Source organism: Panulirus ornatus, chromosome 3 (assembly GCF_036320965.1).
Source record: "Panulirus ornatus isolate Po-2019 chromosome 3, ASM3632096v1, whole genome shotgun sequence".
NCBI classification, from domain to species: Eukaryota; Metazoa; Arthropoda; class Malacostraca; order Decapoda; family Palinuridae; genus Panulirus; species Panulirus ornatus.
In genome coordinates, this window is record NC_092226.1 from 45,666,416 (window position 1) to 45,691,155 (window position 24,740).

General features: G+C 40.7%; 1 protein-coding gene across 1 annotated transcript in view; it reads left to right on the top strand.

Annotated features, from left to right (window-relative positions):
• The window catches only part of LOC139762511 (uncharacterized), an 854,543-nt gene that overhangs the window by 773,763 nt on the left and 56,040 nt on the right, over positions 1–24,740 (top strand). Inside the window, exons 23-24 of the mRNA XM_071687495.1 lie at positions 5,673–5,730; positions 7,685–7,828. Of these exons, the coding sequence (XP_071543596.1) occupies positions 5,673–5,730; positions 7,685–7,828 (202 nt within the window). The remainder of the gene's footprint in view (positions 1–5,672; positions 5,731–7,684; positions 7,829–24,740) is intronic.

Here is a 24,740-nt window from a genome sequence, read left to right on the forward strand (position 1 = left end):
GTGGTGTCTAAATGTGTGTGTGTGTGTGGCTTTAACCAGAATGAAAAGAAGGGAGAGATAAATGTTATACTTAATGAAACTTGAATGTTCTACCTCCTAGCAAAATAGAGTTGAAGAATAAGTGTGTAGCACTTGGGAATGAGCCTAGGATCAGTGAGAGGACGAGATGTAAAGAATGGGTTGCATTTTTGATGCATACTAAGCAATGGGATTGTTTTAGAGTGTAAGAAAGTAAGGTCACGGTTAATGTGAGTTAAACTTAAAGTAGGCTATGATTATTGGGTAATTGTCAGTGCCTGTGCACCAGAAAGTCAGAGGAATGTAGATGAAAGTAAAGCTCTTTGCTAGAAGCTGAGTGAGTATTTTGGCACTTTCGTTGCAGGGAATTGAATCTTAGTGTAGGGGGTTTTGAATGTAAGAGTGTATGTTGTAGCATTTGTTGAGGGAAAATTGGGTAAAGTTTGTCATGTTGTGTGCTGAAAGAAAAATGACTAGGAGTCCAGGGTGTAAGATTGAATATATATTCAAATATCCATTGGTGAGTGGGTTGGGGATCATCAGTCATTAACCCTTAAATGGTGGGCAATTTTCTGTTCTTGAATTATCAAACAGCATGACAAAAAGAGTCCTCAGAATTTCCATTTCCCATTATAAGATGAATGGAATACAAATAAAAGTGAACATATGCATTAAAACTTGAGCAAACATAACTTATATGGCTGTGCTATGGTGTGAAAGTTGATGTGTAGTGGATTGGGGATCACCTGGCATTACCTTTAAATGGTGGGCAATTTCCTATTCATGAATTATAAAACAGCAAGACAAAAATAGTCCTCAGAATTTCCACTTACCATTATTAGTGAATATATTGATGGAGTGAAAAAGATTTTGTGTGATCGGGGCCTGAACATGCAGGAGGGTGAAAGGAGGGCAAGGAATAGAGTGAATTGGAGCGATGTGGTATACAGGGGTTGATGTGCTGTCAGTGGATTGAATCAAGGCATGTGAAGCGTCTGGGGTAAACCATGGAAAGCTGTGTAGGTATGTATATTTGCGTGTGTGGACGTGTGTATGTACATGTGTATGGGGGGGGGGGCCATTTCTTTCGTCTGTTTCCTTGCGCTACCTCGCAAACGCGGGAGACAGCGACAAAGTATAAAAAAAAAAAAAAAAATATTTATTTAAACATGAGCTATCATAACTTATTTTGCCATGTTGTAGTATGAAAGTTGATGTGTAGAGACCCTGGTAAGGGATGGCAGAAGGAGGGTGGAGGTAGACAGGGTAGAGTTCGGGTATCCTCTGCTTTAATTGCAGTGATGACTATCTTTACTATATATGAAAGAAATGCAAGAAAGAATAAAGTATATGTATGAATACATGAGGGCAATTTCCTATTCATGAATTATAAAACAGCAAGACAAAAATAGTCCTCAGAATTTCCACTTACCATTATTAGTGAATATATTTATTTAAACATGAGCTATCATAACTTATTTTGCCATGTTGTAGTATGAAAGTTGATGTGTAGAGACCCTGGTAAGGGATGGCAGAAGGAGGGTGGAGGTAGACAGGGTAGAGTTCGGGTATCCTCTGCTTTAATTGCAGTGATGACTATCTTTACTATATATGAAAGAAATGCAAGAAAGAATACAGTATATGTATGAATACATGAGGTAACATAGCTCATAAGGCCATTAGGTAGACTGATTGAGGAAAAATTGACAAAGAGGAATAATTTGTCAGAGGTGGAGAAGCAGGAGACCGAATTGGAGGTGGAAGGATAGGGTGAAAAAGATTTTGAGCGATCAGGGCCTGAACATACAGTGGGGTGAAAGGCGTGCAAGGAATAGAGGGAATTGGAATGATTTGGTATACCGGGGTGGACTTGCTGTAAGTGGATTGATCCAGGGCATGTGAATCATCTGGGGTATACCATGGAAAATTTTTAGCCTCCTGTATGTTCAGGCCCCAATAGCTCAGAATCTTTTTCACTCCATCATTCCACCTCCAATTTGGTCTTCCACTTCTCCTTGTTCGCTCCACCTCTGATGCATATATCCTCTTTGTTAATCTTTCCTCACTCTTTCTCTCCATTTGATGAAACCATTTCAATACACCCTCTTCTGCTCTCTCAACCACACTCTTTTTATTACCATACATCTCTCTTACCCTTTCATTACTTAATCAAACTGCCTCACACCACATATTGTCCTCAAACATCTCATTTCCAACACATCCACCCTCCTCTGCACAACCCTATCTGTAGGCCACGCTTCGCAACCATATAACATTGTTGGAACGACTATTCCTTCAAACATACCCATTTTTGCTTTCGGAGATAACCACAGTGACATTTATTTACATGAATATTTACATTTCAGAGAATTACTCTAGTGTGTTAGTCACTGAAATGAGCACATATAGTGACCAAGAGACTCTTTATAGCCATACAAGTGTCACAAAGCTGGCAAGTAGTTCAAAAAACCCTGCAAATCTTAGTGCTCAAAAGATGATTCACTGCCTGCTACGCATGTCTTTTTATGATAGCTCCCATGTTTTAAGGGTTCATTGACAATATAGAATGAGTAAGGTTGTGAGTCAGTTGGCATTAACTAACTGAGAAGTGTGCAAAGAAGAGATTTTAGGAAATGAACTTGCTAAGAGGGGCAGCAGATGGGATGTTTGATAATTTTTTGATGGAGGTGAGTGTGATGAAAGAAGTGATGAATGTGTAAAATATGGAGAGGGGTGAATCCAGTGGAATTAATCAAAGAGAAAGCCTTTGGTTCCACTCTTGCAAATAGTAAAGTGGATGAAAGGCCACCCCAGATATGTGAGTAGCACTCCATTCTAGGGTGAAAGAAGTTCTTGTTGATGTGAAATAACTCCTTATCAGAAAAATGAATGTGGCATCTATATAGCAAACCCAGCTTTTAGGAAGCAGACTTTGTGAAGATGATTATGTGGAGTTTCCTGGACAGAGTGGAGGATTTGGTTATGCTTAACATGTTTACATAATTACATAAAAACTGTAGTGTTTTTGAAAGTGAACAGAGGAGAAAGAGATAAAGGGGAATTTACCTTAATAGCAGTCTTAGCAGTTTACTTCTTCCCCATTCCAAACTGCTCCACAGGTTTAATTTGAGTGAGGGAATCTGTTCAGTACAAGAAAGAGAATGATAATTAAAATGAGAAGGAAAAGGAGAGTTGAAGTGTATAATAGTAATCATTGTAAGAATGATTAGTGTTTGAAGTTCATTTATAGACAGAAGAACAGTAGGACAGAGTACTAAGAGACACCATTGATCAGTAGGACAGAATACTAAGACACCATTGGGGATAGGATACATGGGAGAAGCCACTCCATCTCCATTTATGATGGTTTGGGCAGAGAGGATGCTATGCATTGCTTCACAGAGAACAAAAAGAACAAAGAAAGGAGGAAGTTTAAAAAGTAAAGATCTCCCACACCTTGTCATATGCATTGGAAGTGTCGAGGGCTTTGACAAAAGTTTCACTGAAGTCCCAGAAAGAGGGGATCAGAGATCAACCACATACAAGAGAAGATCACCAGTGGAATTGTTTTGTGAAAGCCATTTTGATGATCAGGGAGAAGGGAATGGGGTTCTATAGAATGGTGTTTGTCACCATGGGAGTTAAAGAGTGTTTTGAAGACTTTGGAAGTAGTAGGGATGGGCAGCTGTAAGGCATGCATCTAAGAAGGAGAAAAATTTTGGTTCTTCAGAGAGACAAAATTGGCTAGGGAGGATCTTAGCTGCTCAGAGGTATACTCTCTTAGGACTCGAAGATATGCCATCTGAACTGTACGCTTAGCCTGTTTAGAGCTGGGAGAGTACTCAAAAGACCCCTCATGAATAAATTACAGGAGATAGCATTGTTCTGTGGGAGAAAATAGAGCAGACTAAATGCAGAATTATGCAGAGTTGAATTAGATGAAAATAAGGTACCAAAAACAGCATTTCTATCCATTGGAAAGTTAGCTGTTGTCAGAAGAGAGGAAGATAGTTTAAATCACAGAAGCTATTGGAAATGCTTTTATTTATGGGTCAGAAAGATATAGTAGTAGAAAAAATGTCAAATCAGCGCTCTCTTTTCATGAGGGAGTACTTTACTTTATAAAGAATAGCTTTACAGTTATTTCAAGTAGAAATGAAATTAATATGAGATTCAGGGGAAGGGAAGAGTTTCATGATTCTTTATGCTGTAGTGAACAAACCACATTGGGGGAGGGTGGAGGGTGGGGGGGGGATCTTACAGAAAAAGAGGTAAAGGACTCCATCTCAGCCTAGATAACCTCCAGCTTGAGGATCTCAGCCGTTGAAATAGTACGTGTCCAAGGGAAAGTCGGGAAAGAAATCATAAAGGGGTGACTACTGAGCTCTCCCAGAGTGGTGGAGAACAGAGAATGGTCACACTTAATAAAAAGTAATAAAGATAAGATTGTGGTCAGAGGACCCTAAGGGGCAGAAATAGTATAATGAGGATTGAGAAGTGAAAAAAGGCACGAGTGTTAGAAGGGTAGTCACGATGATTGGATATTTAATTGTTTGTTCTAGATTGTAAACTATAATATAGCTGGAGGACCAGAAAGTAAAAAAGAAATCATGTGTCTTAGAAGAGTAGTCATGATGAGTGGATGTTTAATTATTTGTTCTAGATTATTGAGGGAAAAAGAAGGACCTTGGCTCTACTGGGATTATCATGGGTAGAGCCTAAACAATTTCATTATATGGATGTGATGAGAGCATTCTTTATGGAGGGAAGTCAAATTCAGTAAATGAAGAGTTTTGCATAATTGGAGTTATTAGTTGGGTGGAACACAGAAACGGATATAGAGGGTAGAGAAGTTTTGAGCCACATGGCTTCAAAGTTAGGAGACTCAAGATCCACAAATTGAGCAATTCATGTATTTGTACTGTAGTAGGCACAAACACCACCCTTATAGTTGAAACCTGTGGTTTAGATTTTAATTCAGAATCTGTTAGTGAACATGAGAAACAGCCTTGGACAGTTGAGTTTCATTTGGAAGATGATCAGTGGATGAAGTAGACAAACAGTGTTCTATGGAGAGAAGGTTAGATTTAAGACTGCAAATGTTACGGAAATGAACAAAGAAAGAGCCAGGTCTTGGAGCTGTATTTTAGGTGGTGTGGGTTCCAGTCACATAATGGTGGTCAGGTGAGCTGTGGGAACCATCCAGCCCTTTTTTACTGGTAGCACCATTCTGATGTGGCACTAGGGAACTGCAGTTGTTATACAACCATGAATTTTCTTTTTGATAACAGAAATAGAGAATGAAATGTGTTAGTTGTATGTTGTCAGCTGTTTTGTACGTGATGGAGAGCATGTAAGAATGTGAATTTAGTGCCAGCATCCTGTATGTAGATGAGCCAGAGAGAAAAAAAAAGAGGTCTTGGCCAGGGAAAGGGAACATGAAAAACCCAATTTGATGGGTAACTATGTTGCTGTTACTGTCCTTCCTGATACCTAGGTGGTAGTGCTTCCTTGATTAGTGGTGCCTAGGCATTGGCAAAATATGTTTTATTTTTTCCTAACAGATTTAGATCTGTAGATTACTTCTAGGTATGATAGATTGATTAATTATTATCAACTACATTTTCTTGATGCCATATGTTTTACCCCAACAGGCAGATTAAGGAGTTCCTGGTTAACTTGAATCGCATGCCAGTCTTCCCCGATGGCATAGTAAGTATTTCTCCTTATATCTGGTTGATTTTGTTTTTAGACTTCATAAGTGTGTTTTGTTTTTGCTTTTTGTTTGGTGGATTTTTGAGTCTGTAGTGTTCTCTGCTCTGTCTTGTCTTGGATATGCTTGTGTAGTGTTAGTGAAATACAAGTAATTTTTTGCTCTGTATATGTGTTTAATGTTGATGATATCAGAAGAAACATTGCTTGTTCATGGAAATGATCAAGGTATTGTTCACCAACTAATGTAATGTTGTGCAACCCTCTGTGGCATACACTGTCTACAAAAATTATTTTTGCCCCCCCCCCCCCCCCAATATATATATATATATATATATATATATATATATATATATATATATATATATATATATATATATATATATATATATTTTCATAGGTGATTCACAGCTAAGGTTTATTGTGGGTACAAGCATATGTTGCTCTCAGGATGAAATCATCATACATTTGGTCGCTGAGACGAGTATTTTCAACAGTGTCAGCACCAGCAATCCACCTCAGTGTGCTGCAGGCTATCTTGAGGGAATGATGTTCTTCTCTTTACTCTTCCAGGCTGCCACTTAATTTTGGGAATTTTGCCCAAAATTTTTGTTCCTGGTTACTGTATTTCTTCCACCTTTGCTTCAAGATGGTTAGCTCTTACCTTTCAAAGGAGGAGGAATCCCAAATTCTCTCCTGGAAGCAAGAAAATATGGGTACTTGTGAGATTTCTAGGTGCATTTTTAATGGAATCTTTGATAATGTGATAGGGGTGTGCTTCCATAAAAACTCAGCCGTTTTATGAATTCATGGAAAAACTCTACCACCTCTTATGTTCACATCCATGTCTGAGTACTCATCAGCACAAAGTTTTTCACTTGAGTTTAGTACTTGGGCACTGTTTGATATACAGTTACTAAATTTGTGTTCAGATGGATAATGATGAGTACTTCGTCGTCGTAACAAAAGTAATCATCCTAATCTACAGATCATGCCTCAGAGGTGAATTTCATAATTGATTACATGGGTTTTCAGAGTATAGTACACCAGCAGCTTGCATAACTCTTAGAATTCTTTCCAGTTTCTCAGTTTCTATTCTTTCATCCTCAAAGAATGGATTCCCAAATTATTTGGAGATTTGAACTTTCCTATTTATCACCATCCAACATTATTTAACATTTTAACTCATTTTCAGATATAGTACCACCATTTACATTTTAGAAATACTTGTCCACTCTTTTTTTCTATAATATACATTTTTTCGATATACCCTCACATTATTCTGTGGTCATAATCATCCAGTAAAACAGTCATTCTATTTATGTAGCTTTCATTTAAGAACAATAAGTTAACTTTAAGCTGTTCATTCTGCTATATATTACCTTAGATTTAAACTATCTGAATAGTTTTAGGTGATAAAAGATGAGTTATGAAGCAAGTAAAAGATGAGTTATGAAGCAAGTAGAGTATCAAAGAAGCAAACAGTGCACTAGAGTTGCCCTCTGCCAATGGCCTGTTAAGGACGCATAAAGGCTAAGAAATAGCACTGGGGTAATGAAGACTCTATTGCCTTAGCCATCCCTTAGAGGGAGTTCCAGGAGAGAACAGGTGTCAAGTGATATAGATAGATAGACAGATAATCAGCTATATGCTAGCAGCACAAGCTGTGATATAGATTGTTTCTGATGAAAAGAAATTCATCTTTCTTCAGATTCCAACATGATTCAGCTGTATAATACTTGCTCTCACTTTCATCATTACCTTGATATTTTGTACTCCAAATTTTTTTCTTTTTTTTCATTTAATTTTCTTAAAGATGTGGAACAGGTTTAATGATAATGAAATTATCAGTTAATGCTAGCTGTAATTTATGAAGGTAACCTTTGTATTAGGTAGGAATTTTTTAGAAAATGGGAAAACAGCTCAAGAAGATTTAAACTCATTACTTTTTTAGGGTCCAGATGATGATAGAGATTTTCATTCACAACTTCGGACAACAAAAGGAGTCATAAAACCATGGTACAAAAATATTCAGATACCAAGGGAAAAGAAGATTTCATCAAGTACCACAACCTCTAATACTTCAGAGGAACTAGATGTAAGTAATGATTTTCATACAGTATGTATACTTGACCATGCATTTAGAGGAGGATGGTGCATGCAAGGTCTTCCCTATAGCTTTTAGTTGTCCACCTGACATTGACATGTTTATGTGATTGTCTCCTTTAGAACATACAACTATGTATGGGGAAATTGTAATAACTCCTAGATATTTTGATGTACTGATTGAAGGTATGTAGGATAGTTTTATAATCATATTGGTAAAAGTGTATTTTAGTTGCTCACCTTTATCAACTTAAACATATCTATGAGGCTGTAATGAATAGATAGCTTACAGCTAGTACATGAATGGATATCTCAAACATGGCCAGAAGTATAGAAATAAAGAAAAGTGGAGTTATGAATGATATTAAGTAAAGATGTGAGAATGAGCAGCCCATCTAGGCAAAACCATACATTTCCAAGGAGTGAAGATTTACTCTATTTTTAAAGTTTATTACAGGTGTTATCAGTAGGGATAGGGAGGAAAGAATACTACACCTGTATATTCTGCTTGTTATAGAAGGTGGGTAAAAGAGGTAGGAGTGTAGGGGCCAGAAATTTTCTTTTATTTTGAAAAACTTTTCTATGTATGGGGAAATTGTAATAACTCCTAGATATTTTGGATGTACTGATTGAAGGTATGTAGGATAGTTTTATAATCATATTGGTAAAAGTGTATTTTAGTTGCTCACCTTTATCAACTTAAACATATCTATGAGGCTGTAATGAATAGATAGCTTACAGCTAGTACATGAATGGATATCTCAAACATGGCCAGAAGTATAGAAATAAAGAAAAGTGGAGTTATGAGTGATATTAAGTAAAGATGTGAGAATGAGCAGCCCACCTAGGCAAAACCATACATTTCCAAGGAGTGAAGATTTACTCTATTTTTAAAGTTTATTACAGGTGTTATCAGTAGGGATAGGGAGGAAAGAATACTACACCTGTATATTCTGCTTGTTATAGAAGGTGGGTAAAAGAGGTGGGAGTGTAGGGGCCAGAAATGTTCTTTTATTTTGAAAAACTTTTCTAAATGTAGGAACAGGAGGAGAAAAGCAAGAACTTTTCTTTGAAGGCACAGTTCGTCAGCTACCTTCCTAAGGGGTAAGGGTAAGCATATATGTAAAGAAATTGTAGATATTTCATTGTTTTTGTCACCTGCTTTCATCCTCTGGATGTGGCCATGGTGTTAGAGATGTAATTATGGGAACTCTTTAGAGGTTTGGTTTAAGAAAATACATTAAATTATTTCTCTTTTTTGTTTGAGATGCAGCAGTGACTGTTCTCAGAACTTGATCTGTTGGCAACAGCTGTAATGTTTGTCATCTGACTTACAAAAATGTAGACAAAAAGAATAAATTCATAAACATATATACACATGTACATATCTTTGAGAAAGAGAAGAGAGAGGCATTTAGACGATTTTTGCAGGGAAATACTGCAAATGACTAGGAGATGTATAAAAGAAAGATGCAGGAAGTCAAGAGAAAGGTGCAAGAGATGAAAAAGAGGGCAAATGAGAGTTGGAGTGAGAGGGTATTATTAAATTTTAAGGAGAATAAAAGGATGTTTTGGAAGGAGGTAAATAAAGTGCATAAGACAAGAGAACAAATGGGCACATCGATGAAGTGGACAAATAGGGAGGTAATAACAAGCAGTGGTGATGTGAGAAGGAGGTGGAGTGAGTATTTTCAAGGTTTGTTGAATGTGTTAGATATTAGAGTGGCAGATATAGGGTGTTTTGGTCGAGGTGGTGTGCGAAGTGAAAGGGTCAGGGAGAATGATTTGGTAAACTGAGAAGAGTTAGTGAAAGCTTTACGGAAGATGAGAGCGGGCAAGGCGGCAGGTTTGGATGGTATTGCTGTGGAATTTATTAAAAAGGGAGTGACTGTGTTGTTGACTGGTTGGTGAGGATATTCAATGTCTGTATGTATGGTTCATGGTGAAGTGCCTGAGGATTGGCAGAATGCATGCATAGTGCAATTGTACAAAAGCAAAGGGGATAAAGGTGAGTGTTCAGATTACAGAGGTATAAGTTTGATGAGTATTCCTGGGAAATTATAAGGGAAGGTATTGATTGAGAGGGTGATGGCATGTACAGAGCATCAGATTGGGGAAGAGCAGTGTGGTTTCAGAAGTGTTAGAGGATGTATGGATCAGGTGTTTGCTTTAAAGAATGTATGTGAGAATTACTTAGAAAAACAAATGGATTTGTATGCAACATTTATGGATCTGCAGAAGACATATGATAAGAGTTGATAGAGATGCTCTTTGGAAGGTATTATGAGTATATAGTGTGGGAGGCAAGTTGCTGGAAGCAGAGAAGTTTTTATCGAGGCTGTAAGGTATGTGTACGAGTAGGAAGAGAGGAAAGTGATTGGTTCTCAGTGAATGTTGGTTTGTGGTAGGGGTTTGTGATGTTTCCGTGGTTGTTTAATTTGTTTATGGATGGGGTTGTTGGGAGGTGAATGCAAGAGTTTTGGAGAGAGGGGCAAATATGCAGTCTGTTGTGGATGAGAGGGCTTGGAAGTGAATCATTTGTTGTTTGCTGATGATACAGTGCTGATACCTGATTCAGGTGAGAAACTGCAGAAGCTGGTGACTGAGTTTGGTAAAGTGTGAGAAAGAAGAAAGCTGAGAGTAAATGTGAATAAGAGCAAGGTTATTAGGTATGGTAGGGTTGAGGGACAAGTCAATTGGGAAGTAAGTTTGAATGGAGAAAAACTGGAGGAAGTGAAGTGTTTTAGGTATCTGGGAGTGGATTTGGCAGCAGATAGAACCATGGAAGTGGAAGTGAGTCACAGGGTGGGGGAGGGGGTGAAAGTTCTGGCAGCCTTTTAGATTGTGTGGAAGGTGAGAACGTTATCTCAGAAAGCAAAAATGGGTAAGTTTGAAGGAATAGTGGTTCCAACGATGTTATATGGTTGCAAGGCGTGGGCCATAGATAGGGTTGTTCGAAGGAGGGTAGATGTGTTGGAAATGAGATGTTTGAGGTGTGAGGTGGTTTGATCGAGTAAGTAATGAAAGGGCAAGAGAGATGTGTGGTAATATAAAGAGTGTGGTTGAGAGAGCAGTGGAGGGTGTATTGCAATGGTTTGGTCACATGGAGAGAATGAGTTAGGAATGATTGACAAAGAGGATATATGTGTCATAGGTGGAGGGAATGAGAAGTGGGAGACCAAATTGGAGGTGGAAGGATGGAGTGAAACAGATTTTGAGCGATCGGGGCCTGAACATGCAGGAGGGTGAAAGGCGTGCAAGGAATAGATTGAATTGGAAAGATGTGGTTTACTGGGATCGATGTGTTGTCAATGGATTGAATCAGAGCATGTGAAGCGTCTGGGGTAAAGCATGGAAAGTTTTGTGGGGCCTGGATGTGGAAAGGGAGCTGTGATTTCGGTGCTTTATACATGACAGCTAGAGACTGAGTGTGAACGAATGTGGCCTTTGTTGTCTTTTCCTAGAGCTACATTGCACGTGTGTGGGGGGAGGGGATTGTCATTTCACATGTGGCGGGGTGGCAACGGGAATGAATAAAGGCAGCAAGCATGAATTATGTACATGTGTATATATATGTGAATGTCTTTATATGTATATATATTTTTTTTTTCATGCTATTCGCCATTTCCCGCGATAGCGAGGTAGCGTTAAGAACAGAGGACTGGGCCTTTGAGGGAATATCCTCACCTGGCCCTCTTCTCTGTTCCTTCTTTTGGAAAAAAAAAAAAAAACGAGAGGGGAGACAGCGACAAAGTATAAAAAAAAAAAAAAAATATATATATATATATATATATATATATATACATTGAAATGTTATCCCTGGGGATAGGGGAGAAAGAATACTTCCCACGTATTCCCTGCGTGTCGTAGAAGGCGACTAAAAGGGGAGGGAGCGTGAGGCTGGAAATCCCTCCCTCTTGTTTTTAGATTTTCTAAAAGAAGGAACAGAGAATGGGGCCAAGTGAGGATATTCACTCAAAGGCCCAGTCCTCTGTTCTTAACGCTACCTCGCTAATGCGGGAAATGGCGAGTAGTATGAAAGAAAAACATTGAAATGTATAGGTATGTATATGTGCGTGTGTGGATGTGTATGTGTATAAATGTATATGTGGTTGGGGTGGACCATTCTTTCTTCTGTTTCCTTGCACCTCGCTAATGCAGAAGACAGTGACAAAATATAATGAAAAAATAACCATACTTGCTGCATTCATCCATTCCCATCGCCACCCCACAACACATGAAATGGCAACCCTCTCCCCCACGTGCATTCGAGGTAATGCTAGGAAAAGATGATAAAGGCCACATTTGGTTCACACTCTAGCTGTCATGTGCAATGCAATGAAACCACAGTTCCTTTCCACATCCAGGCCCCACAAAACTTTCCATGGTTTACCCCAGATGCATCACATGCCCTGGTTCGATCCATTGACAGCACGTCCACCTTGGTATACCACATCACTCAAATTCACCCTATTCCTTGCATGCCTTTCACCCTCCCTGTATGTTCAGGCCCTGATCGCTCAAAATCTTTTTCACTCCATCCTTCCACCACCAATTTGAATTTGGTCTCCCACTTCTCCTTGTTCCCTCCACCTCTGACACACATATACTCTTTGTTAATCTTTCCTCACTCATTCTCTCCATGTGACCAAACCATTTCAATACACCCTTTTTGCTCTCTCAACCACACTTTTTATTATCACACATCTCTTTTACCCTTTCATTACTTACTTGATCAAACCACCTCACAGCACATATTGTCCTTAAACATCTCATTTCCAACAAATCCACCCTCCTCTGCACAACCCTGTCTATAGACCATGCCTTGCAACCATATAACATTGTTGGAACCACTATTCGTTCAAACACACCCATTTTTGCTCTCCGAGATAACGTTCTCACCTTCCACACATTCTTCAATGCTCCCAGAACCTTCGCCACCTCCCCTTCCCTGTGACTCACTTCTGCTTCCATGGTTCCATCTGCTGCTTCGTCCACTCCCAGATATCGAAAACACTTCACTTCCTCCAGTTTTTCTCCATTCAATCTTACCTCCTAATTAACTTGTCCCTCAACCCTACTGAACCTAATATCCTTGCTGTTATTCACATTTACTCTCAGCTTTCTTCTTTACTAAACTCAGTCACCAACTTCTGCAGTTTCTCATCCGAATCAGCCACCAGCTCTGTATCATCAGCGAACTACAATTGACTCACTTTCCAAGCTCTCTCATCCACAACAGACTGCATACTTACCCCTCTCACCAAACTCTTGCATTCACCTCCCTAACAACCCTATCCATAAAAAAGTTAAACAACCATGGAGACATCATGCACCCCTGCTGCAAACCAACATTCAATGGGAATCAATTACTTTCCTCTCTTTCTTCTCTTACACATGCCTTACATCCTTGATAAAAACTTTTCACTGCTTCTAGCAACTTACCTCTCTTAATACCTTCCACAAAGCATCTCTATCAACTTCATCATATGCCTTCTCCAAATCCATAAATGCTACATACAAATCCATCTGTTTTTCTAAGTATTTTTCACATACTTTCTTCAAAGCAAACGCTTGATCCACACATCCTCTACCACTTCTTAAACCACACTGCTCTTCCCCAGTCTGATGCTCTGTACATGCCTTTACCCTCTTAATCAATACCCTCCCATATAATTTTCCAGGAATACTCAACAAACTTATACATCTGTAATTCGAACAGCCATCTTTATCCCCTTTGCCTTTGTACAGTGGCACTATGCATGCATTCCGCCAATCCTCAGGCACTTCACCATGAACCATAAGTGTACGTATGTAAGTAGGAGAGACTGCCAGAGAGCGTTATTGGATTACGTGTTAATTGATAGGCTCACGAAAGACAGACTTTTGGATGTTAATGAGGTTAGAGGTGCAACTGGAGGGATGTCTGATCATTATCTTGTGGAGGCGAAAGTGGAGATTTGTAGAGGTTTTCAGAAAAGAAGAGAGAATGTTGGGGTGAAGAGAGTGGTGAGAGAAGTGAGCTTGGGAAGGAGACTTCTGTGAGGAAGTACCAGGAGAGAATGAGTACAGAATGGAAAAAGGTGACAAGAAAGGACATAAGGGAAGTGGGGGAGGAATGGGATGTATTTAGGGAAGCAGTGATGGCTTGCGCAAAAGATGCTTGTGGCACGAGAAGCGTGGGAGGTGGGCAGATTAGGAAGGGTAGTGAGTGGTGGGATGAAGAAGTAAGATTGTTAGTGAAAGAGAAGAGACAGGCATTTGGATGATTTTTGCAGGGAGATAATGCAAATGACTGGGAGATGTATAAAAGAAAGAGGCAGGAGGTCAAGAGAAAGGTGTGAGAGGTGAAAAAGAGGGCAAATGAGAGTTGGGGTGAGATAGTATCATTAAATTTTAGGGAGAATAAAAAGAGGTTTTGGCAGGAGGTTAATAAAGTGTGTAAGACAAGGGAATCAATGGGAACTTCAGTGAAGGGGGCTAATGGGGAGGTGATAACAAGTAGTGGTGATGTGAGAAGGAGATGGAGTGAGTATTTTGAAGGTTTGTTGAATATGTTTGATGATAGAGTGGCAGATATAGGGTGTTTCGGTTGAGGTGGCCTGTAAAGTGAGAGGGTTAGGGAAAATGATTTGGTAAACAGAGAAGAGGTAGTAAAAGCTTTGTGGAAGATGAAAGCCGGCAAGACAGCGGGTTTGGATGGTATTGCAGTGGAATTTATTAGAAAGGGGGTGACTGTATTTTTGACTGGTTGGTAAGGTTATTTAATGTATGTATGACTCATGGTGAGGTGCCTGAGGATTGGCAGAATGCTTGCATAGTGCCATTGTACAACGGCATAGGGGATAAAAGTGAGTGCTCAAATTACAGAGGTATAAGTTTGTTGAGTATTCCTGGGAAATTATATGGGAGGGTATTGATTGAGAGGGTGAAGGCATGTACAGAGCATCAGATTGGGGAAGAGCAGTGTGAGAATACTTCCCACACATTCCTCACGTGTCGTAGGAGGTGACTAAAGGGGACAGGAGCAGGGGGCTGGAAACCATCATCTCCCTGTATTTTAGCTTTCTAAAAGGGGAAGCAGAAGAAGGAGTCACACGGGGGGTGCTCATCCTCCTCGAAGGCTCAGATTAGGGTGTCTAAATGTGTGTGGATGTAACCAAGATGAGAAAAAAGGAGAGATAGGTTGTATGTTTGAGGAAAGGAACCTGGATGTTTTGCCTCTGAGTGAAACGAAGCTCAAGGGTAAAGGGGAAGAGTGGTTTTGGAATTTCTTGGGAGTAAAGTCAGGGGTTACCGAGAGGACAAGAGTAAGGGAAGGAGTAGCACTACTCCTGAAACAGGAGTGGTGGGAGTATGTGATAGAGTGTAAGAAAGTAAACTCTAGATTGATATGGGTAAAACTGAAAGTGGATGGAGAGAGATGGGTGATTAGTGTTGCATATGCACCTGGGCATGAGAAGAAAGATCATGAGAGGCAAGTGATTTGGGAGCAGCTGATTGACTGTGTTAGTAGTTTTGATGCACGAGACCAGGTTATAGTGATGGATGATTTGAATGGAAAGGTGAGTAATGTGGCAGCTGAGGGAATAATTGGTGTACATGGGGTGTTCAGTGTTATTAATGGAAATGGTGAAGAGCTTGTAGATTTATGTGCTGGAAAAGGACTGGTGATTGGGAATACCTGGTTTAAAAAGAGTGATATACATAAGTATACGTATGTAAGTAGGAGAGATGGTCAGAGATCATTATTGGATTACGTGTTAATTGATAGATGTTGGAAAGAGAGACTTTTGAATGTTAATATGCTGAGAGGGGCAACTGGAGGAATGTCTGATCATTATCTTGTGGAGGCGAAGGTGAAGATTTGTAGAGGTTTTTAGAAAAGAAGAGAGAATGTTGGGGTGAAAAGAGTGGTGAGAGTGAGTTAGGAAGGAGACTTGTGTGAGGAAGTACAAGGAGAGACTGAGTACAGAATGGAAAAGGTGAGAACAAAGGAGATAAGGGGAGTGGGGGAGGAATGGGATGTATTTATGGAAGCAGTGATGGCTTTCGCAAAAGATGCTTGCGGCATGAGAAGCGTGGGAGTTGGGCAGATTAGAAAGGGTAGTGAGTGGTGGGATGAAGAAGTAAGATTATTAGTGAAAGAGAAGAGAGAGGCATGTGGACAATTTTTGCAGGGAAATAATGCAAATGAGTGGGAGATGTATAAAAGAAAGAAGCAGGAGGTCAAGAGAAAGGTGCAGGAGGTGAAAAAGATGGCAAATGAGATTTGGGGTGAGAGAGTATCATTAAATTTCAGGGAGAATAAAAAGATTTTTTGGAAGGAAGTAAATCAAATGTGTAAGACAAGGGAACAAATGGGAACTTCAGTGAAGGGGGCTAATGGGGAGGTGATAACAAGAAGTGGTGATGTGAGAAGGAGATGGCATGAGTATTTTGAAGGTTTGTTGAATGTGTTTGATGATAGAGTGGCAGATATAGGGTGTTTTGGTGGAGGTGGTGTGCAAAGTTAGAGGGTTAGGGAGAATGATTTGGTAAACAGAGAAGAGGTAGTAAAAGCTTTGCGGAAGATGAAAGCCGGCAAGGCAGCGGGTTTGGATGGTATTGCAGTAGAATTTCTAAAAGAAGAGGGTGGCTGTATTGCTGACTGGTTGGTAAGGTTATTTAATGTATGTATGTCTCATGGTTAGGTGCCTGAGGAGTGGTGGAATGCTTGTACAGTGCCATTGTGCAAAGGCAAAGGGGATAAAAGTGAGTGCTCAAATTACAGAGGTATAGGTTTGTTGAGTATTTCTGGTAAATTATATGGGAGGGTATTGATTGAGAGGGTGAAGGCATGTACAGAGCATCAGATTGGGGAAGAGCAGTGTGGTTTCAGAAGTGGTAAAGGATGTGTGGATCAGGTGTTTGCTTTGAAGAATGTATGTGAGAAATACTTAGAAAAGCAATTGGATTTGTATGTAGCATTTATGGATCTGGAGAAGGCATATGATAGAGTTGATAGAGATGCTCTGTGGAAAGTATTAAGAATATATGGTGTGGGAGGCAAGTTGGTAGAAGCAGTGAAAAGTTTTTATCAAGGATGTAAGGCATGTGTACATGTAGGGAGAGAGGAAAGTGATTGGTTCTCAGTGAATGTAGGTTTGCGGCAGGGGTGTGTAATGTCTCCATGGTAGTTTAATTTGTCTGTTGATGGGGTTGTTAGGAGGTGAATGCAAGAGTTTTGGAAAGAGGGGCAAGTATGCAGTCTGTTGTGAATGAGAGAGCTTGGGAGGTGAGTCAGTTGTTGTTCGCTGATGATACAGCACTGGTGGCTGATTCGTGTGAGAAACTGCAGAAGCTGGTGACTGAGTTTGGTAAAGTGTGTGAAAGAAGAAAGCTGAGAGTAAATGTGAATAAGAGCAAGGTTATTAGGTACAGTAGGGTTGAGGGAGAAGTCAATTGGGAGGTAAGATTGAATGGAGAAAAACTGGAGGAATTGAAGTGTTTTAGATATCTGGGATTGGATTTGACAGCGGATGGAACCATGGAAGCGGAAGTGAATCATAGGGTGGGGGAGGGGGCGAAAGTCGAGACATTTTCTTGGGAAGCCAAAATGGATATATTTATTTATTTTATTTATTATACTTTGTCGCTGTCTCCCGCGTTTGCGAGGTAGCGCAAGGAAACAGACGAAAGAAATGGCCCAACCCCCCCCCATACACATGTATATACATACGTCCACACACGCAAATATACATACCTACACAGCTTTCCATGGCTTACCCCAGACGCTTCACATGCCTTGATTCAATCCACTGACAGCACGTCAATCCCGGTATACCACATCGCTCCAATTCACTCTATTCCTTGCCCTCCTTTCACCCTCCTGCATGTTCAGGCCCCGATCACACAAAATCTTTTTCACTCCATTTTTCCACCTCCAATTTGGTCTCCCTCTTCTCCTTGTTCCCTCCACCTCCGACACATATATCCTCTTGGTCAATCTTTCCTCACTCATCCTCTCCATGTGCCCAAACCACTTCAAAACACCCTCTTCTGCTCTCTCAACCACGCTCTTTTTATTTCCACACATCTCTCTTACCCTTACGTTACTCACTCGATCAAACCACCTCACACCACACATTGTCCTCAAACATCTCATTTCCAGCACATCCATCCTCCTGCGCACAACTCTATCCATAGCCCACGCCTCGCAACCATACAACATTGTTGGAACCACTATTCCTTCAAACATACCCATTTTTGCTTTCCGAGATAATGTTCTCGACTTCCACACATTCTTCAAGGCTCCCAGAATTTTCGCCCCCTCCCCCACCCTATGATCCACTTCCACTTCCATGGTTCCATCCGCTGCCAGGTCCACACCCAGATATCTAAAACACTTCACTTCCTCCAGTTTTTCTCCATTCAGACTCACCTCCCAATTGACTTGACCCTCAACCCTACTGTACCTAATAACCTTGCTCTTATTCACATTTACTCTTAACTTTCTTCTTCCACACACTTTACCAAACTCAGTCACCAGCTTCTGCAGTTTCTCACATGAATCAGCCACCAGCGCTGTATCATCAGCGAACAACAACTGACTCACTTCCCAAGCTCTCTCATCCCCAACAGACTTCATACTTGCCCCTCTTTCCAAAACTCTTGCATATACCTCCCTAACAACCCCATCCATAAACAAATTAAACAACCATGGAGACATCACACACCCCTGCCGCAAACCTACATTCACTGAGAACCAATCACTTTCCTCTCTTCCTACACATACACACGCCTTACATCCTTGATAAAAACTTTTCACTGCTTCTAACAACTTGCCTCCCACACCATATATTCTTAATGCCTTCCACAGAGCACCTCTATCAACTCTATCATATGCCTTCTCCAGATCCAAAAATGCTACATACAAATCCATTTGCTTTTCTAAGTATTTCTCACATACATTCTTCAAAGCAAACACCTGATCCACACATTCTCTACCTTTTCTGAAACCACACTGCTCTTCCCCAATCTGATGCTCTGTACATGCCTTCACCCTCTCAATCAATACCCTCCCACATAATTTCCCAGGAATACTCAACAAACTTATACCTCTGTAATTTGAGCACTCACTTTTATCCCCTTTGCCTTTGTACAATGGCACTATGCAAACATTCTACCAATCCCCAGGCACCTCACCATGAGGTGTATGATGTTTAATTTTTTTATGGATGGGGTTGTTTGGAAGTGAATGCAAGAGTTTTGGAAAGAGGGGTAAATATGCAGTGTGTTGTGGATGAGAGAGCTTGGGAAGTGAGTCAGTTGTTGTTCGCTGATGATACAGCGCTGGTGGCTGATTCATGTGAGAAACTACAGAAACTGGTGACTAACTTTGGTAAAGTTTGTGAAAGAAGAAAGCTGGGAGTAAATGTGAATAAGAGCAAGGTTATTAGGTACAGTAGGGTTGAGGGAGAAGTCAATTGGGAGGTAAGTTTGAATGGATAAAAACTGGAGGAAGTGAAATGTTTTAGATATCTGGGAGTGGATTTGGCAGCAGATGGAACCATGGAAGCGGAAGTGAATCATAGGGTGGAGGAGGAGGCGAAAGTCTTGGGTGCATTGAAGAATGTGTGGAAGTTGAGAACATTATCTCGGAAAGCAAAAATGGGTATATTTGAAGAATAGTGGTTCCAACAATGTTATATGGTTGCAAGGCGTGGGCTATAAGATAGAGTTGTGCAGAGGAGGGTGGATGTGCTGGAAATGAGATGTTTGAGGACAATATGTGGTGTAAGGTGGTTTGATCGAGTGAGTAATAATAGGGTGAGAGAGATGTGTGATAATAAAAAGAGTGTGGTTGAGAGAGCAAAAGAGGGCCTTTTGAAATGGTTTGGTCACATGGAGAGAATGAGTGAGGAAAGATTGACCAAGAGGATGTATGTATCAGAGGTGGAGGGAACGAGGAGAAGTGGGAGACCAAATTGGAGGTGGAAAGATGAGTGAAAAAGATTTTGAGTGATTGGGGCCTGAACATGCAGGAGGGTGAAAGGCGTGTAAGGAATAGAGTGAATAGGAACAATGTGGTATGCCGGGGTCGACAGGGTTGAAACAGGGCATGTGAAGCATCTGGGGTAAACCATGGAAAGTTCTGTGGGGCCTGGATGTGGAAAGGGAGCTGTGGTTTCGGGCATTATTACATGACAGCTAGAGACTGAGTGTGAACGAATGTGGCCTCTGTTGTGTTTTCCTAGCCCTACCTCGCACACATGAAGGGGGAAGGGGTTTTTATTTTATGTTTTGCAGGGTGGCAATGGGAATGAATAAAGGCAGACTATGAAGTATGTACATGTGTATATATGTATATGTCTGTGGGTGTATATATATGTATACGTTGAGGTGTATAGGTATGTATAATTGCATGTGTGGTTGTGTATGTATATACATGTGTGTGTGGGTGGGTTGGGCCATTCTTTCGTCTGTTTTCTTGCGCTACCTCGCAAATGTTGGAGACAGTGACAAAGCAAAATAGATATAAATAAAATATATGGGGTGTATTTAGGGAATCAGTGATAGATTGCGCAAAAGATGCTTGTGGCATGAGAAGAGTGGGAGGTGGGTTGATTAGAAAGGGTAGTGAGTGGTGGGATGAAGAAGTAAGAGTATTAGTGAAAGAGAAGAGAGAGGCATTTGGACGATTTTTGCAGGGAAAAAATGCAGTTGAGTGGGAGATGTATAAAAGAAAGAGACAGGAGGTCAAGAGAAAGGTGCAAGAGGTGAAAAAAAGGGCAAATGAGAGTTGGGGTGAGAGAGTATCATTAAATTTTAGGGAGAATAAAAAGATGTTCTGGAAGGAGGTAAATAAAGTGCGTAAGACAAGGGAGCAAATGGGAACTTCAGTGAAGAGCGCAAATGGGGAGGTGATAACAAGTAGTGGTGATGTGAGAAGGAGATGGAGTGAGTATTTTGAAGGTTTGTTAAATGTGTTTGATGATAGAGTGGCAGATATAGGGTGTTTTGGTCGAGGTGGTGTGCAAAGTGAGAGGGTTAGGGAAAATGATTTGGTAAACAGAGAAGAGGTAGTAAAAGCTTTGCGGAAGATGAAAGCCGGCAAGGCAGCAGGTTTGGATGGTATTGCAGTGGAATTTATTAAAAAAGGGGGTGACTGTATTGTTGACTGGTTGGTAAGGTTATTTAATGTATGTATGACTCATGGTGAGGTGCCTGAGGATTGGCGGAATGCGTGCATAGTGCCATTGTACAAAGGCAAAGGGGATAAGAGTGAGTGCTCAAATTACAGAGGTATAAGTTTGTTGAGTATTCCTGGTAAATTATATGGGAGGGTATTGATTGAGAGGGTGAAGGCATGTACAGAGCATCAGATTGGGGAAGAGCAGTGTGGTTTCAGAAGTGGTATAGGATGTGTGGATCAGGTGTTTGCTTTGAAGAATGTATGTGAGAAATACTTAGAAAAGCAAATGGATTTGTCTGTAGCATTTATGGATCTGGAGAAGGCATATGATAGAGTTGATAGAGATGCTCTGTGGAAGGTATTAAGAATATATGGTGTGGGAGGCAAGTTGTTAGAAGCAGTGAAAAGTTTTTATCGAGGATGTAAGGCATGTGTACGTGTAGGAAGAGAGGAAAGTGATTGGTTCTCAGTGAATGTAGGTTTGCGGCAGGGGTGTGTGATGTCTCCATGGTTGTTTAATTTGTTTATGGATGGGGTTGTTAGGGAGGTATATGCAAGAGTTTTGGAAAGAGGGGCAAGTATGAAGTCTGTTGGGGATGAGAGAGCTTGGGAAGTGAGTCAGTTGTTGTTCGCTGATGATACAGCGCTGGTGGCTGATTCATGTGAGAAACTGCAGAAGCTGGTGACTGAGTTTGGTAAAGTGTGTGGAAGAAGAAAGTTAAGAGTAAATGTGAATAAGAGCAAGGTTATTAGGTACAGTAGGGTTGAGGGTCAAGTCCATTGGGAGGTGAGTCTGAATGGAGAAAAACTGGAGGAAGTGAAGTGTTTTAGATATCTGGGTGTGGACCTGGCAGCGGATGGAACCATGGAAGTGGAAGTGGATCATAGGGTGGGGGAGGGGGCGAAAATTCTGGGAGCCTTGAAAAATGTGTGGAAGTAGAGAACATTATCTCGGAAAGCAAAAATGGGTATGTTTGAAGGAATAGTGGTTCCAACAATGTTGTATGGTTGCGAGGCGTGGGCTATGGATAGAGTTGTGCGCAGGAGGATGGATGTGCTGGAAATGAGATGTTTGAGGACAATGTGTGGTGTGAGGTGGTTTGATCGAGTAAGTAACGTAAGGGTAAGAGAGATGTGTGGAAATAAAAAGAGCGTGGTTGAGAGAGCAGAAGAGGGTGTTTTGAAGTGGTTTGGGCACATGGAGAGAATGAGTGAGGAAAGATTGACCAAGAGGATATATGTGTCGGAGGTGGAGGGAACAAGGAGAAGAGGGAGACCAAATTGGAGGTGGAAGGATGGAGTGAAAAAGATTTTGTGTGATCGGGGCCTGAACATGCAGGAGGGTGAAAGGAGGGCAAGGAATAGAGTGAATTGGAGCGATGTGGTATACCGGGGTTGACGTGCTGTCAGTGGATTGAATCGGGGCATGTGAAGCGTCTGGGGTAAACCATGGAAAGCTGTGTAGGTATGTATATTTGCGTGTGTGGACGTATGTATATACATGTGTATGGGGGTGGGTTGGGCCATTTCTTTCGTCTGTTTCCTTGGGCTACCTCGCAAACACGGGAGACAGCGACAAAGCAAAAAAAAAAAAAAATATATATATATATATATATATATATATATATATATATATATATTTTTTTTTTTTTCTTTTCATACATATTCGACTTATCCCTCATAAGGAAGGTAGCGTTAAGAATAGAGGAGTGTTCCTTAGAGGGTATATCCTCGCCTGACCCACCTTTCCATTCCTTCTTTTGATAAATTATAAACAGCAGGGGAGGATTTGTAGTCCCCCATTCCCTCCCTTTTTAGTCACCTTCTATGACATACAGAGAATACGTGGGAAGTATTCTTTATCTCGTATCCCCAAGGATAATATATATTATTATATTATTATTATTATACCTTGTCACTTTCTCCCACATTAGCGAGGTAGCTCAGGAAACAGATGAAGGAATGGCCCAACCCCCCCAAATACACATGTATATACATACACGTCCACACACGCACATATACATACCTATACATTTCAGTGTATACATATATATACATACACAGACATATATACACATGCACATAATTCATACTTGCTGCTTTTATTCATTCCTGTCTCTACCCCGCCACACATGAAATGACAACCCCCTCCCTCCACACGTGCGTGAGGTAGCACTAGGAAGAGACAACAAAGGCCACATTCGTTCACACTTAGTCTCTAACTGTCATGTATAATGCACCAAAACCACAGTTCCCTCTCCACATCCAGGCCCCACAAAAATTTCCATGGTTTACCCCAGACACTTCACATGCCCTGGTTCAAAACATTGACAGCACGTCAACCCCATTATACCACATCGTTCCAATTTACTCTATTGCTTGCATGCCTTTCACCCTCCTGCATGTTCAGGCCCTGATCGCTCAAAATCTTTTTCACTCTATCCTTCCACCTCCAATTAAGTCTCCCACTTCTCCTTGTTCCCTCCACCTCTGACATGTATATCCTCTTTGTCAATCTTTCCTCACTCATTCTCGCCATGTGACCAAACCATTTCAATACACCCTCTTTTGCTCTCTCACCCACACTCTTTTTATTTTCACGCATTTCTCTTACCCTTTCATTACTTACTCAATCAACCACCTCACACCACATATGGTCCTCAAACATCTCATTTCCAACACAACCACCTTCCTCAGCATAACCCTATGTATAGCCCATGCCTCGCAGCCATATGACATTGTTGGGACCACTATTCCTTGAAACATACCCATTTTTGCTTTCCGAGATAACGTTCTCACCTTCCACACATTTTTCAACGCTCCCAGAACTTTCGGCCCTTTCCCCACCATGTGACTCGCTTCCACTTCCATGGTTCCATCTGCTGCCAAATCCACTCCCAGATATCTAAAAACTTCACTTCCTCCAGTTTTTCTCCATGGAAAGGTCTGTAGGGCCCAGATATGGATAGGGAGCTGTTGGTTCGGTGCAGTATATATGACAGCTAGAGACTGAGTGTGAATGAATATGGCCTTTTTGTCTGTATTCCTGGTGCTACCTTGCTGAAGCAGGGGATAGCAGTGCTGTTTTCCTGTGAGACAAGGTAACGACAGGCTGGATGAAGGCAAGCAAGTATGAATATGGACATGTGTATGTATGTATGTAATGTCTGTGTATGTGTATATATGTGTATGAATATGTTGGTATGTATATGAATGTATATGTGCGTATGTGGGCATTTATGTATATTTACATGTATATGAGTGAATGGCCCATTCTTCATTTGTTTCCTGGTGCTTCCTCGCTGACATGGGAAACAGCAGTTCCCTGTATAGCGGGATGGTGACGGGAATGGATGAAGGCAGCAAGTATATATGTATATGTCTGTGTATGTACATGGATGTATACTTTGAAATGTATATGTATGTATATGTGGGCTTATGAGCGTTTATGTATATATATGTGTATATGAGTGGTTAGGCCATTCTTCTTCTGTTTCCTTGCAGAAACCGCAATTAAGTACTATAGTAATAATAACAGTATATCACTATCTTATGGGGGCGAAGGTGAAGATTTGGAGGTTTTCAGAAAGGAAGGAGGAATGTTTGGGAGAAGAGAGTGGTGAAGGGAGGCTTGTGTGAGGAAGTGTCAGGAGAGAGTGAGTGGATAATGGCAAAAGGTGAGAGGAATTGTTGTGAGGGGAGTGGGTGAGGAATGGGACGTATTTAG